The 16,263-nt window shown below is 48.1% G+C and overlaps 1 protein-coding gene across 6 annotated transcripts in view; it reads left to right on the forward strand.

Moving 5' to 3' along the window:
* Positions 1 to 15,978, forward strand: part of stk36 (serine/threonine kinase 36 (fused homolog, Drosophila)) — a 79,089-nt gene extending 63,111 nt beyond the window's left edge. For 5 of the 6 annotated variants that reach the window (XM_063062439.1, XM_063062438.1, XM_063062441.1 and 2 more), the window contains 6 exons: positions 35 to 109; positions 508 to 670; positions 2,145 to 2,292; positions 6,612 to 6,768; positions 11,634 to 12,130; positions 12,862 to 15,978. In XM_063062439.1, the coding sequence (XP_062918509.1) occupies positions 35 to 109; positions 508 to 670; positions 2,145 to 2,292; positions 6,612 to 6,768; positions 11,634 to 12,107 (1,017 nt within the window). In that variant the 3' untranslated portion in view covers positions 12,108 to 12,130; positions 12,862 to 15,978. Of the gene's footprint in view, positions 1 to 34; positions 110 to 507; positions 671 to 2,144; positions 2,293 to 6,611; positions 6,769 to 11,633; positions 12,131 to 12,861 lie in introns of those variants that run through there. The other variant, XM_063062443.1, reaches the window with a different exon arrangement.
* Positions 15,979 to 16,263: the final 285 nt, after the last annotated feature.

Raw genomic sequence — 16,263 nt, forward strand, 5'->3', positions numbered from 1 at the left:
GGGTGGGTATAAGTACTGTGTTTCCCTCTTTCAGCATTCAGTTACCCCACCACAAGACCTGGGCATGTTGGACGGGCTGTTGATCCTGTTGCTGCAGATAGCTGCTGAGGTATGGACTGAAAAACACTCCCTCCACTCTACACCTCTCTCACTCTCACTCCCCCATCCTCTCCATCGCTTCCACCCTCCCCCATCACCTTTTCTCATTCTCCCTCACTGTCACTCCCTTTCGCTCCTGTTGTTTCCTATCTTCTCTCTCTCTCTCTCCCTCACTCTCTCTTCCCCCCATCTCCTTCTCTCTTCCACTATGACTCAGTGACTCTCTTTCCCCCTCACCCTCCCAATCACTCTTTCAATCCCTCTGCCCCATCTCTCTCTGCCTCTCTCTTTCTCCCACCCTCTCTTGCTTTCCTACCCTCTCTCTCTCTTTCCTTCCTTCTCCTTGCCATCACTCTCTCTTTCCCTATGAGTCAGTGACCCTCTCCACCTACTCCCTCCCTCCCACAGGGTGCAGCTGCCATTCTCCAGGGTTCTGAGGTGTGGCCACTCAGCTGGCGGAGGGTGTGCCATGCCCTGCGCATCTGCCCGGAGGGGCCGCTGATGGAAGGGGACACGCCGAGACCAGGAAGACCCACCCCTGTCCCCAACTGGAGCTGTCTCTCTCCCACAGGTGAGTCCAATTCTGCCTCCTCCCTATGACCTCTACCACCCACCCTCTCTCCTCACCTCCCCACCTACCACCTTCTTGCCTGTCCCTTCTCCTGATCACTTCCCTCTTTCCCCCATCCTCTCCCTCTTTTGCCACTCTGTCGTTAGGTCGCATCTGGAATTTCCACTTGGTGGATGATTTCCCTCCACGCCGCTCTGACATATTGGGAGGTTACAGCAGTGGTTTGCCTTTGCCTACTGCCAGGTGGCTTTAAAGAGATCACCACCTCCTGCAGTGGATGACAAGGATGTCTAAGTGCCTTGTTGTGCTCTTAGCGCTCCACCATGCCTGCTGGCCTGCCTTCTTGACCGTTGGACGATTAATCGGTCTCTTCCACTCAGTTAGCCATGACCAGATTTCACACGCTGGGATAGGCAGATCTCCCACCGCACTGAGGGTCGAAGACCCGTCGGCTACCATCACCTGGTTTGGCCCGTCTGCCGAGACAGTTTACCAGGATGTGGCCGCTGCACGTGTTACAGCTACTTGGAGCCACAGGTGAGAGCTGAGCGCCAGGTGGGGACCAAAGGTGGACGAGCAGCCCTGAAAAGGGCACAGCAAGCCCCCCACCAGAGGTGCTACCCTCCCTAGACACCCCATACACCCCTTCACTCTAATCGTCACTTCCCTTGCCTAAAACCTTCCACTCCACACCCTCTTCTCACCTTCCCCTTTCCCATGCGACCCCTCTCTCCTACATGCCTTTCTCCCCCTCTCACTGCTTCCCCCAACTCTCCCTATCCTTTCCTCTCCTTCTTCCCCCTCCCTCTTTCCTCTCCCCCTCCCTCTTTCCTCTCCCCCTCTCTCTTTCCTCTCCCCCCTCTTTCCTCTCCCCCCTCTTTCCTCTCCCCCCTCTTTCCTCTCCCCCCTCTTTCCTCTCCCCCCTCTTTCCTCTCCCCCCTCTTTCCTCTCCCCCCTTTCCTCTCCCCCTCCCTCTTTCCTCTCCCCCCTCTTTCCTCTCCCCTTCCCTCTTTCCTCTCCCCCTCCCCCTTTCCTCTCCCCCTCCCCCTTTCCTCTCCCCCTCCCCCTTTCCTCTCCCCCTCCCCCTTTCCTCTCCCCCTCCCCCTTTCCTCTCCCCCTCCCCCTTTCCTCTCCCCTTTCCTCTTCCCTTTCCCTCCTCCCCTCCCCTTTCCCCCCTCCGCTCCCCCCTCCCTCCCTCCCTCCCTCTAACCCTCCACTTCTCACCTCCCACTCCCTCTCTCTTCTCCCCCTCCCCCTTCACTGGCTTGGCTCACTCTCTCTCATGACAACCCTGCTTCCTCTTCTGGGTACACCTCTCTTCCTAATAACCCCTCCTTTCCAGGGAACCCCACCCCTGCACCTCTCTGGCTCCCTCACTCCACCTCCTCCAACTCTCCCACGTCCTACACCTCCCTACTTGTTGCCCTCATTATTTCTCCCTCTGATTTGCTCCTGCTCTCTCTTTCCCGGACAGGGCTTCTGGCTTTCCTCAGTCTGGCCACACTGGTGTTTGCCACCGTTCCCTACCACTGCATTCCGCTGCTCTCCAGTCCCTCCAGTGTCGTGTTGGCAACACTCGGGCATCTGCTGTCAGAGCCATTCCTCGCTCATCTGAGTCAAAGGTCAGTATCCTGGGCCAGGCACAGAATGAGACAACCTCCACACCATCCCATCATATAATCCCCATGTCAGGTACAGGGTGAAGTTCCCTCTGTACCGTACCTTCACACACTCCCGGGATCAGACCCCAGATTGAAGCTCCCTCTGCCCCATCCATGAAATTGTCTCGGGGTCACGCAGAATGAGGCTCCCTCCACGCTGTGTCATTACACGTTCCTGGGGGTCCGACACACAGTGAAGGTGGCTCTGCACTGAGCCATCATACACACCTACAGTGGCATGCAAAAGTTTGGGCACCGCTGGTCAAAATATCTGTTACTGTGAGTAGTTAAGTGAGTAGAAGATGAACTGTTCTCCAAAAGTCATAAAGTTAAAGATGAAACATTCTTTTCAACATTTTAAGTGAGATTAGTGTATTATTTTTGTTTTGTACAATTTTAGAGTGGAAAAAAAGGAAAAGAGCACCATGCAAAAGTTTGGGCACCCCAAGAAATTTGAGCTCTCAGATAACTTTTACCAAGGTCTCAGATTTTAAATAGCTTATTAGGGCTATAGCTTGTTCACAATCATCATTAGGAAAGGCCAGGTGATACAAATTTCAAAGCTTTATAAATACCGACTCCTCAAACCTTGTCCCAACAATCAGCATCCATGGGCTCCTCTAAGCAGCTGCCTAGCACTCTGAAAATTAAAATAGATGGTGCCCACAAAACAGGAGAAGGCTATAAGAAGATAGCAAAGCCTTTTCAGGTAGCCGTTTCCTCAGTTCGTAATGTAATTAAGAAATGGCAGTTAACAGGAATGGTGGAGGTCAAGTTGAAGTCTGGAAGACCAAAAAAACTTTCCAAGAGAACTGCTCGTAGGATTGCTAGAAAGGCAAATCAAAACCCCCGTTTGACTGCAAAAGACCTTCAGGAAGATTTAGCAAACTCTGCAGTGGTGGTGCACTGTTCTACTGTGCAGTGACACCTGCACAATTATGACCTTCATGGAAGAGTCATCAGAAGAAAACCTTTCCTGCGTCCTCACCACAAAGTTCAGCAACACTCACAGCAGAGGCCCTATAAAGAAGGTGGGGGGAGGGTGGGAAGGAGAAGGCTGGTATGTTCCAGGAGAAAAACCAGTAAGGGGAAAGATAAAGGGGTGAGGGAAGGGAGGCAGGGAGGTGATAGGCAGGAAAGGTGAAGAAGGAATAGAGGAAAACACAATGGGTGGTAGAAAGAGACAGAACCAAGAGGGAGGAGGTAGGCAGCTGGGGGAGGGGGCCCCTTCCCCCTACAGTCCTGGCGAAGGGTTCCGGCCCGAAACATCGATCGATCTTTTCCACTGATGCTGCCCGACCTGCAGAGTTCCTTTAGCGTGTTGTGAGTTTTGCTTTGACCCCAGCATCTGCAGATTATTTTGTGTTCACAAAGTTCAGCGTCAGAAGTTTGCAAAGGAACATCTAAACAAGCCTGATGCATTTTGGAAACAAGTCCTGTAGACTGATGAAGTTAAAATAGAACTTTTTGGCTGCAATGAGCAAAGGTATGTTTGGAGAAAAAAGGGTGCAGAATTTCATGAAAAGAACACCTCTCCAACTGTTAAACACAGGGGTGGATCGATCATGCTTTGGGCTTGTGTTGCAGCCAGTGGCACGGGGAACATTTCACTGGTACAGTAGAGGGAAGAATGAATTCAATTAAATACCAGCAAATTCTGGAAGCAAACATCACACCGTCTGTAAAAAAAAAGCTGAAGATGAAAAGCAGATGGCTTCTACAACAGCGTAATGATCCTAAACACACTTCAGAATCCACAATGGACTACCTCAAGAGGTGCAAGCTGAAGGTTTTGCCATGGCCCTCACAGTTCCACAACCTAAACATCATCGAAAATCTGTGGATAGACCTCAAAAGAGCAGTGCATGCAAGATGGCCCAAGAATCTCACAGAACTAGAAGCCTTTTGCAAGGAAGAATGGGCGAAAATCCCCAAACAAGAATTGAAAGACTCTTAGCTGGCTACAGAAAGTGTTTACAAGCTGTGATACTTGCCACAGGGGGTGTTACTAAGTACTGACCATGCAGGGTGCACAAACTTTTGCTTCAGGCCCTTTTCCTTTTTTATTATTTTGAAACTGTAAAAGATGGAAATAAAAAAGTAATCTTACTTAAAATATTAAAGAAATGTGTCATCTTTATCTTTATGCCTTTTGGAAATCAGGTCATCTTTTACTTGCTCAGCTATTCACAGTAACAGAAATTTTGACAAGGGGTTCCCAAACTTTTGCATGCCACTGTATGTCAGAGAATGAATGAAGATCCCTTTACACCATCTCGTCCACTCACACAGAGTGAACTTTCCTCTGCACCATACCTTCATACCTATCCCCACCCTCCAAGGTCAGCTACAGGGTGAAACTCTCTCGATTTTGTTGTGTTGTTCATTATTTTATCACATAAACTGAGCTATAGAAAAGATTTTTGTTTTACATGCCTTCCATACAGACCATTCCATACATCTTATCATTCACACACCCCTTGGGCCTGGGGTCACAGAGTGAAGCTCCCTCTACACTATTTTATCACACAGTCTCAAGGTCAAACACATTCAAAGCTCCTTCTACACCGTCCTATCATGCACTCCCAGAATCAAACAAGGTGAAACTCCCTCCACACCATCCCATCACACACAGTCCGTGGTCAGACGCAATAAAAGCTCCCTCTACATTGCCCCATCACACACTCCTGGGATTGGACTGAATAAAACTCCCTCACACTGTTCCATCACACACACGCCCCAGGGATGAGACACAGGTTGAAATTCCCTCCACATTATACCATGACAACCCCTGCCCGCCCCCAGAGTCAGACACAGAGTAAAACTCCCTCCACGCAGTTCTATCACACACACAAACCCCCCTCCCCCCCCAGAGTCAGACACTGGATAAAACTCCCATCACACGCTGCTGGGATCAGACAGAGTGAAACTCCCTGCACACCGTCCCATCATGCAACCACCCTGGAATCAGACACAGAGTGAAATTCCCCTGTCACCATCCCACTGCACAATCCCCAGAGGTGATCTACAGGGTGAAATTCTCTCAACTTTGCTGTATTGTTTGTTACTTTATCACATGAACCGAGCTATAGAGAAGATTTTTGTTTTACATGCCTTGAATACAGACCATTCCATACATCATATCATTCACACACATCAATTCATTGGAACAATGCATTCAGATGCTACTAAAGTAAAACATTAACAATGCAGAATAAATTGTCAGATTGCACAGAAAGTGTATTGCAGCCACAATGAGGTACACTGTGTGGTCAAGAGTTCATCTTGCTCAGTAGTCTTACAACAGTGGGTTAGAAACTGTCCTTGAGCCTGGTGGGATGTGCTTTTGAGCTTTTATATCTTTTGCCCTTTGGAAGAGGGGAGAAGAAAGAATGTCCAGGTGGGTGGGGTCTTTGATTATTCTGGCTGCTTTTCTCAAGTAGCAAAGGGTATAGACAGAGTCCGTGGAGGGGAGGCTGGATTCCGTGACGTGCTGAGCTGTGTCCACAACTCTGCAGATATTTCTAGGGTCCTGGGTGGAGCAGATGTACCAACCGATGATGCATCTAGATAGGATCTTTTCTGTGGTGTATCGGTAAAAACTAGTAAAAACCAGGGGTGTGCTGAATTTCCACAGAGGAAGAGGTATTGGTGAGCTTTACATGGTTGGACCAGGACAAGGCTGCTCGTGACATTCACTCATTCACTTAGAGCTCTCAGCCCTCTCGGTCTGACATCGTAACTGTTGATCTTCATCGCCCTCTTCCTGAAGTCAGTGACCATCTTTTTTACTGACATTGAGAGGCTGCTCAACCCCACAACCTTCCACTTCTCAACCCATCGGTGTGTGAGTATTTTAGGTGGGCTGCCTGAGCCCATACATTCAACTACGGACAATTTACTGTTAATTTCTGAAGCTAAATGAGTTCTCGTGGCTAGTTGAACTGACAAAGGTAGCCTATTTTACATTGCATGGTCAACCTTCTGAAATAAAGATCTGTATCACTTGTTCTGTGTCACGTGGCCAGCATCTTGTTTAGTTCAGGGATTTCCCCCTCTGACCGTGGGCCAGAGAGCAATTTACAGTGAAGGTTGCTGCTGCTACCAGCATAAGAGGCCTCAGGGAACGAAGCAATCTCCGGTTCAGTTGAACTGAATTACCCGTGTCTATATATAAACAATTCATCATGTACATGTCATGTTATCAGGTTGTCTTGACACCCTGTTTCTGTTCTCTCTGGTAAATGAAGTGTCCCATTGTCCCGGTTTTGCGTGTGCAGGTTCTGCTCCGAGCCCGGCCAGGACTTCGTGTCATGCGTGGTGCTGCGAGTGTGCCAGCTCCTGTGTTTTCCCTTCGCCACAGATGTGGAGGAGCCACTCTTCAGTAATGTCCTGCTAGCCCTGCTGGAGGGAGACATGGTCCGGCACCTAGTGCAGGTATGTGACACACATGTCCAGCCACGCACAGAGTGGCAAGCGACGCTGCGCACTGCAAATGGTCCACTAGCATGGGCCTTCAACCCGGTATGATACACACGGTCCACATATACAGACATGCAGCTCTGTGCTATAGACATGTTCCACCAGACACACAACCCACACTATACACACACTCCACATGCACAGATAATGTCATAGTCCCCCATAGTGCACATGCTGCAAATACACAGACATGCAACTACGCTTAAACACACACTCCTCGTGGACACTTAACCCCATGCCATACACATACTCCACATGTATAGACTTGCAACACCGCACCGTATAATTCATTTAATTGTCGTGCAATCGTACATGAATACAGCCAAATGAAAAAGCGTTACTCTGGGGCCAAGGCGCACAACACAGTACCAACAGTCATTCACAGCACCAGGCACACGAACAGGGCCTATCAAAAATCAAAAGTATTCAGCCCACCCTCCCCCGTAAGGTTTAATTTTTATTGTGAAACCGCTTGGTTTCCTCGGCTGTGTAAGTCTGGGGAAGAGAATCTCTGGCCCCGCCAAACTTGTGAGATTGAGGTGCACTCCCACCCCAGACCCCGCTGTTTTTGTGCAGGGTGTGTAATTTGCTACCCTGTTACAAATCAGTGCCACGGAATAACAGACAGTACGCCACATATGACTAAAAGATTTATGTTTATAATTCTTAATTTGACTAAAGGGTTAGTAAAGAAAAAAGCCTATTTTAACGAAACAGTCTAATGTGCACAAGTTGGAGCTGTCAGTTTCTCCAAGTCACCAGTCCTCAATCGATCTTACCCTGGGCTTCGTCGAATCACGGTCCTGCTCCAGGTCAAATCCTACGACTCCTTCTCTCCAGCATCTTCCGTCTTCATCTTGTCTGGAACAAACGCCCCAAACCCAATCTTAGTGTCCCTCACCAGAGAAACCTCCCCTTAATTCCACCATCCTAATTGGATGGCACACATTTCTCTTCATCTCTTCATCTTCAACAATAACCCAAACATAGGCTGAAAACAAGCAGCTCTCACAGAACTGCCAAAATGAAATACATACAGCATAACAGTAAAAATATGAACCAGGGTATTACAATTGTTTTACAACATTGAATCACATTGGATTTAATTTGGCTTTTTTAACACTGCTCAACAGAAAAAGCCTCTTTCAAAGAGAAAACTAATCTCTACAAAGTGATCCAAATGAATTACAAATATAAAACACAAAATAATTGATTGCATAATCAATTACTGACCCCCTTCAAGTCAGTATTTAGTAGATGCACCTTTGTCAGCAATTACAGCCTTGAGTCTGTGTGGATAGGTCTCTATCAGCTTTGCACATTTTGCACCATTGGTGCAATTTTACACCATTCTTCTTTACAAAACTGCTCAAGCTCCGTCAGATTGCATGGCAATCGTGAGTGAACAGCCCTTTTCAAGTCCAGCCACAAATTCTCAATTGGATTGAGGTCTGGACTCTGACTTGGCCACTCCAGGACATTGACTTTGTTGTTTTTAAAGCTACACATTCTTGTGTAGCTTTGGCTTTATGCTTGGGGTCATTGCCTTGCTGGAAAACAAGTTTTCTCCCAAGTCGCACTTCTCTTGCAGACTGCATCAGGTTTTCATCCAGGATTTCCCTGCATTTTGCTGTATTCATTTTACTCTCTACCTTCACAAGACTTCCAGGGCCTGCTGCAGTGAAGCAACCCCACATCATGATGCAGACACCGCTGTGCTTCACTGTAGGGATGGTGGGATGGTAAGTTTTTAATGATGTGCGGTGTTTGGCATAGCCAAACATAGTGTTTAGTCTGATGGCCAAAAAGCTCAATTTTGGTTTCATCAGACTGTAGAACTTTCTTCCGACCGATTTCAGTCTCCCACATGCCTTCTGGCAAACTATGGCTGTGATTCTATGTGAGTTTTTTTTTTCAACAGTGGCTTTCTCTTAGCCACTGTTCCATAAAGCTGTGACTGGTGAAGCACCCGGGCAGCAGTTGTATGCACAGTCTCTCCCATCTCAGCCAATGAAGCTTGTAACTCCTCCAGAGTTGTCATAGGTCTCTTGGTGGCCTCCCTCACTAATTCGCTGCCTGCACGGTAACTCCGTTTTTGAGGACAGCCTGCTCTCAGCAGAGTTACAGCCGTACCATATTCTTTCCTTTTCTTGTTTTTTTTTTTTTATCTTTTTATTGAGTAAGTATACAAAAAAGGTAAGCCATATAAACATTAATACAATGTTAAAGTACAATAAAATTCCAAAAGATAACAATACCAAAAAGAAAATACTACAAACAATGTAATTTAAGCATAAGAAACCAAGATAACATAATAGTATACTAGATTTTATATATATCAATGGAAAAAAAAAGAAAAAAGAAAAAAAAACCCCCCAAAAAAAAAACCCACCGTGCAACTACCTAAAAGCAAAGCAAAGCAATGGGCTAACTTGAAACCAAACAGAGTTAAACTTAAAATCACGTCCTCAATCCCGACCTCCATTAAAACAGTGAAAAAAAAACAAGAAGGGTAAATATTACATTAAATGAAAATATCGAATAAAAGGTCCCCAAATCTGTTCAAATTTAAATGAAGAATCATAAAGGTTACTTCTAATTTTCTCCAGATTCAAACATAAAATCGTCTGAGAAAACCTTTTCTTGATGATAGACTTAACTTTACTCCAAGGATATTCAGCGACTTGGAAATTTTCTTGTTTCCACCTCCTGACTTGTGCTTTTTAAATCACAAACAAGAGAAAATCTGTCGATGTTGGAAATCCAAGCAACACACAAAATGCTGGAGGAACTCGGCAGGCCAGGTAGCATCTGTGGAAAAAAGACCAGTCAACGTATGAGGCCGAAATCCTTCGGCAGGATGCTGCCTGGCCTGTGGAGTTCCTCCAGCATTTTGTGTGTGTTCTGCTTTTCAGTAACCTTTTCACGGGGTTGCTTGGAGTACTCGTTTGTCTTCATGGTGTAGTTGTCAGGGTACTGACTCACCAGCAGTTGTACCTTCCAGATACAGGTATATTTTTACTACAATCAATTGAAACACCTTGACTGCACACAGGTCTGCAAAAACAGATCTCAATTTAACTAATTATGGGATGCCTGTAGCAAATTGGCTGCACCAGTGATGCTTTGGTATGTCATATTAAAGGGGGGGGGGAGGAATACTCATGGAATCAACTATTTTGTAATTAATTTAGATCACTTCATAGAGATCTGTTTCCACTTTGACACACAAGTCATTTTTGTTGATCATTGTTTTAAAAAAAAGCCAAATTAAATCCACTGTGATTCAGTGTTATAAAACAATAAACATGAAACTTCCAAGGGGTTGAATACCATTTACAGGCACTGTAGCATATGATAGCAGTAAAATACAGTCACACACAAACAAAATATTCCAAGTCCCTGTATGAATTGTGCAGCAGTCTGCAGTCAGACAATAGATCTTGTCTTCTGCCAAGTGAACACTGGATGGCGCCACTCCAGCATGAACACTGCAACGCTGCCTCAGGCAGTCCAGTGGAGCACACCAGCTCCATCGCCTCTCTCCTGGGCAGCTGCGAGCGGCTGACAACACCGTTTGAAGCCTGGTCCTCTCTACGACGGAGGCCATGCAACTCCCCCCACTATTCGCCAGTCAAGCAGTGAATCAGACTTCCACATCACCTGAAAAGTAAGTCTCACTGTTACCCTGCATACAGCCTTCGCAGACCGATGGCTCTCTGATGCTGACAGCAGCACCTAGTCCAGTTCCTTCAGTTTCTCCACCAACCAGCAGCTCGCTGATAGGGTAGACCTGCGGTACTTTAAGTTCTTTATGTTCAGTAGGGTCTTGTGATAGTAACAAATACCTTTAAAGAAAGGTAGTAACACCTTTAGACACAGCCCCATAGAAGCTGCTGTGTCTTAAGCCTTATATATACTTCTACGTCAAATGTAAGCTGTAGGTACCGCGTACCCTACACCGTAGGGTGACGTGCACCTCCACAAAAAAGTAACTCGCGCATCGTGGCGACGCAGACCGCAACAACAGTGATTGGTCCGCTTGGCATCGCATTTCCGCCTACTTTTCTCCGCCATGTCTGTACACTGATGCGAAATAAATAGTTGGAGACGATGAACCGAATTGTCAAATCTACCTGCCGACATCCGAAGATATTTGAAATGCATTTCCTTGTCCATGTCTCTCACAAAGGAACTCAACACAGTGGCATAGAAACCCCACCGCCAACTAGCGCTTTGGCGGTGAATTGCAGAGTGACGCAGACACAACTACGCATGCTCGCTATGGCGTAGGGCTATGCAAAAGTATAAATCAGGCCTACGGCGTAGCCCGTACGCACAAGTATAAATCAGGCTTAAGCATGCCACCACCTTTATGAGAGGTAGAGATGCTCCACGTGCTCTGTACTGGCAGTTTTACTGTAACACTTCCTTCCCAAGCACTCTCTTCACCAGCCTTCTCTTCGCAGTGCCCACATCTCCTTTTACCCTACCCTCCTCCAACAGTCTGCACCCTGAATACAATTACACTGCAATATAAACCACAGACACAGAAGTTCACAATGCAAATAGTTTTCTTTAGAAACAGCTTTATTCTGAACGTAACCATTTGAGTGAATTAAATATTTTCTCTTTCTCTCCCCCTTCTTCCTCCTCTTGTCTCCTCCTTCTGCCCACTCTTGCCCTTCTATACCCTCTGACACCCCGCACTCTCTCTCAATCTGTATCCATCCTCTTCCCCTTTTCTTCCCTGCCCCTGTTCTACCCTCTCCTTTCTCTCCCTTGTATAACCCTCTCTCTCTCTCCCTCCCTCCCCCCAGCTGACTCTGTGTGGCCTGCCCTCCCCAGAACCTGACCTGCCCCTGTCTCTGCTCTGCCACCTCTCCCTGTCGGCAGTGGGCCCCAGTCAGGAGCGGCTGCTCTCCAGCCTGCCCCCTCCTACCCACCTCTCCTCTCTGCTGAACCAGCTCCTTTCCTCTCCTCCCCCCTCTGCTTCTCCCTCCTCACCACCCCCTCCTGCTCTCTTACTGTCACTCCTCTCCTGGCTTTGCCGCCTCTCTCCCCCTACTCGGCCACTACTGCGCGACGCATTGGAGGGAGAGGGAGGCGAGGGGAGTTCCACGCCCTGTCCCTCCAGACCCCTGCTCCAAGCTCTGTCCCACCCACACCCTCTGGTCCGGTCCCAGGCATGTCAGCTGGCCTCTGTCCTGCGACTGGAGGGCGAGGCGGCAGGGAATGGGGTCACCTCTCCAGGATCCCCACCCGCTCCCAGAGCTTTCCCTGAGGGAGAGTGAGCTGCTGGGCAGGAGTCCAAGAGGTGAGTGAGAATTTGAGAAGGAGGAGGAGGAGGACTGATGGTGGGAGAAGGGAAAGATGAGTTAGGGGGCCTGGGAGTGGAGAGAGGAGGCAGAGGGAGAAGTTCCACGAGATGTGAGTGGATAGGGAAGGAAGGGGATGAAGAAGAGAGGTGGGTTAGGAGGGTGGGGGTGTAGATGGAGGAGGCAGAGTGAGGAGTGAGTGAGGGTTGACGTGGCAGGTAGATGGAGGTTTGGGAGGAGAGAGAATGAGAGGAAAGGTCAGGGTAGGTGGAGTGGAGGGAGGGGACAAGACTGGGAGGGGGAGAATTATTATATAGGCATCCGTTAGTCTCACAAGACCATGGATTTGCACCTTGGAAAGTTTCCAGGACGCAGGCCTGGGCAAGGTTGTATGGAAGACCAGCAGTTGCCCATGCTGCAAGTCTCCCCTCTCCACAACACCGATGTTGTCCAAGGGAAGGGCATTAGGACCCATACAGCTTGGTACCGGTGTTGTCGCAGAGCAATATGTGGTTAAGTACCCTTGCTCACGGGCACAACACGTTGCCTCAGCCAAGGCTTGAACTAGCGACCTTCAAATCACTAGACGATTGCCTTAACCACATGGCCACGTGCAAGGGACCTTTCTCCAAGAGGGAGAAAGGTCCTTTGATTTCCAGCATCTGCAGATATTCTCTTGTTTGTAACTTGAGCATGCACAGTGAGACTAACCCTCTCCTACTTCCCCCAGGTCCTGATCTCCCTCAAGGCTCCCAAGCTTCTGGCCCAGCTGTGGGATTGGACTGTGCCTTCTCTCACCACCCCTGGCATGCACACCCAGTCATCGGTCCAGAGGTTTCTCCATCACTACTCCCAGAACTTGGACATCTTGTGGTCACCTCCCCTCCTGACACCATGCCTCTCTCCTGGGACAACAAGGGCTGAGGGTTGTAAGCAGGATGGGAGCTGACAGGGAGCGAGGCAGCCAAAGGCAAAAGGTTGGGCTGGGTTGGGGGTAGTGTGCAAGAACAAAGTCCGTGGTGTTGCGAGGTCACAATTCAATGGTGGAGATCACATAAGTGAGGGGCGAAGGGCAGAGGTCAGATCAGCGAGAGATTGCAGGTCAGGGATGGAGCCTAACAACAGAAAGGTCAGGGCACTAAGGGGTTGGAGGTCAGGGGTGGTGAGAGGTCACAAGTCCAGCAAAAGTGACAGACAATGGGTCAGGAACGAAGGTTTGGGCAGAGGTCAGTTACAGGTCAGGGTCAGCTAGAGATCAGCTACACAGGCTGTGAGAAGTCAGGGGTCAGTTGGTCTGGGGTTGAAAGCAGACACAGCAGCTATTTTACCTGAGGGGCTCCAAGAGCTGTTTCCTTCCTTTGGCATAGGGGGATGGCAGGTGGAGGGAGGGAAATGGGTAGAGAGACCTCCACTTCCCGTTGTGCACCATACCATCCATCAGCTCTGTATGTCCTCACATTAAATTCTATCTGATAAACTATCACATCCAAATATTGCATATTTAGTTCATCCATAGCTTGTACGTTGCTGTCGAGTGAGTGCTGCACACAGGGTTGCTAGCCTTGAGTGCCTGTGCCAGTCTTTCCTGGAGGTCAGCTGTCGTTCCAGCATCACTGACCTTTCTCAGTTGCCATCCAGTCTTTCCTGGAGGTCAGCTGTCGTTCCAGCATCACTGACCTTTCTCAGTTGCCATCCAGTCTTTCCTGGAGGTCAGCTGTCGTTCCAGCATCACTGACCTTTCTCAGTTGCCATCCAGTCTTTCCTGGAGGTCAGCTGTCGTTCCAGCATCACTGACCTTTCTCAGTTGCCATCCAGTCTTTCCTGGAGGTCAGCTGTCGTTCCAGCATCACTGACCTTTCTCAGTTGCCATCCAGTCTTTCCTGGAGGTCAGCTGTCGTTCCAGCATCACTGACCTTTCTCAGTTGCCATCCAGTCTTTCCTGGAGGTCAGCTGTCGTTCCAGCATCACTGACCTTTCTCAGTTGCCATCCAGTCTTTCCTGGAGGTCAGCTGTCGTTCCAGCATCACTGACCTTTCTCAGTTGCCATCCAGTCTTTCCTGGAGGTCAGCTGTCGTTCCAGCATCACTGACCTTTCTCAGTTGCCATCCAGTCTTTCCTGGAAGTCACTGGTGCTCCAGATGTCGCTCACATCATACACCAAAGTGCTCTCTTCAGTTACCTGATGAGGTAACCATGGCCTTTGGCCAGGAGCAGGTGCCCAACCTTCCAAGAGTGTTTTGACCCCCTAACAATGACACTCCCCAATTGGCTGGTCAGCAGTCACTACCCATCTGCTCCTGACTTCCAGCTTAACTCCTCCCGCCTGCTCCATATCCAGCAAGAGGCTCTTTCTGCTTCCTCCCCCATCCCGCGAGCTGCTTGGTTCTTCTTTTCATCGAGGCCCGGCGCAGACAACAACCTCCATGCCGACCTTGCTGGGAACTCTCTACAGCCGATCTCCATGGGGAATAGCCACATCTGCTGTGCTTTGTCTCTGCACTCCTGGATTAAGGACTGATACTTAAGGGCCTTCCTCTTGTGAGTCTTCTTGAATCCTTCCTCCCATGGTACTATGTGTGCCACCAGGATGATTTTCTTGTCTTCTGTGGACCACAGTACAAAATCTGGTCAAAGTGTGGTTTGCACCAGTTCTGGGAACTGCAACTTCCTCCCCACATCAACCCTCATCTCCCATAAAGCACTGGTGAGGCCTCACTTAGAGTATTGTGAGCAGGTTTGGGCCCCTTATCTTAGAAAGGTTGTGCGGAAACTGGAGAGAGTTAAAAGGAGGTTCACGGAAATTATTCCAGGATTGAATGGTTTGTCATATGAAGAACATTTGATGGCTCTGGGCCTGTTTTCATTAGAATTCAGAAGTATGAGGGGTGACCTCATTGAAACATATCAAATGGTGAAAGGGCTCAATAGAGTGGATTTGGAGAGGATATTTCCTATGGTGGGAGAGTCTAGGACCAGATGACACAGCCTCAGAATAGAGGGGCAGCCTTTTAGATTGGAGATGAGGAATTTCTTTAGCCAGATAGTGATGAGGCAGCTATGGAGGATAAGCCTTTATGTATATTTAAGGCAGAGGTTGATAAATTCTTGATTGGTCAGGACTTGAAGGGAGATGGTGAGAAGGCAGGAGATTGGGGTTGAGAGGGAAAATGGATTAGCCATGATGAAATGGTGTAGCAGACACAATGGGCCAAATGGCCTAATTCGGCTCCTGTATCTATGATCTTATGGGCTTAATTTCCAGATGAGAAGTTATTTAGTGTTCTGTGGTTGGATATAGCATGCACAATTTTGACTGTTGGGCTCTCTATTTGTCCTGCATGATTCAAGCTGGTAGCTCATTGAGAACAAACGGCCATAAATGACCAATTGTCACTTGCTGGAAAGAGGGGAATAAATGGATACTGGGTTAGAGCAGAGCCAATAAGAAGGTGCTAAAGGTTAGACGTGTGACGTGTAGCCAATGACTGAAATGCAATATTTGAATTGGTAAGAAATGAGTGTTAAAGAAAACACTCTGAGTGTGCTGGCAGCAATGACTCTCTGGGGGTTTACTATCGTGGATCTGAGGTGCCCCATTGACATGAAGATTCGAATGGGACTATGAGAAACACGTCCAGCAGCAAATATTCCTTTTTAACTTGTATTATCTTTTTTATTTGGTTGGTTAAGTTCATGTGTTCTTCTGTTGAGATAATAAAGCCTGAGAAGAGTTTATTCGTAATAAAGGTACATGTCAGTAATTACAGATTCTCTCTGTGCCTCCCTGATCATTAGTACAAGGGGTGATACTAGTAACAGAATTGGCATCCCTGGGTGGGCTCGAGGTTCAAACTCCCGATGAGTCAGCTGGAGACTCAAGGCAGACCACGTGGGGCATGGTAGCTAGTTAGTACCAATCCAGATGAAAAACTCAGGGAATTCTGCAAGTCCAAAGGACTTGGATTATTTTGATTGGAGGGGATTCCTCCAGAAGTATGTATTGGGGAAATGGCCCCAATATGGGGAGTATGCTGGACACACCAGTGGTGAAGGTGGCAAAGCTCTTCTAAAAATTGCCAAAGGGAAATTGTCAGACAAGGAATTTAAGTGGCTACTAAAATCAGTAACTGTG

This window comes from Mobula hypostoma, chromosome 11, assembly GCF_963921235.1.
Source record: "Mobula hypostoma chromosome 11, sMobHyp1.1, whole genome shotgun sequence".
Classification (NCBI taxonomy): Eukaryota; Metazoa; Chordata; class Chondrichthyes; order Myliobatiformes; family Myliobatidae; genus Mobula; species Mobula hypostoma.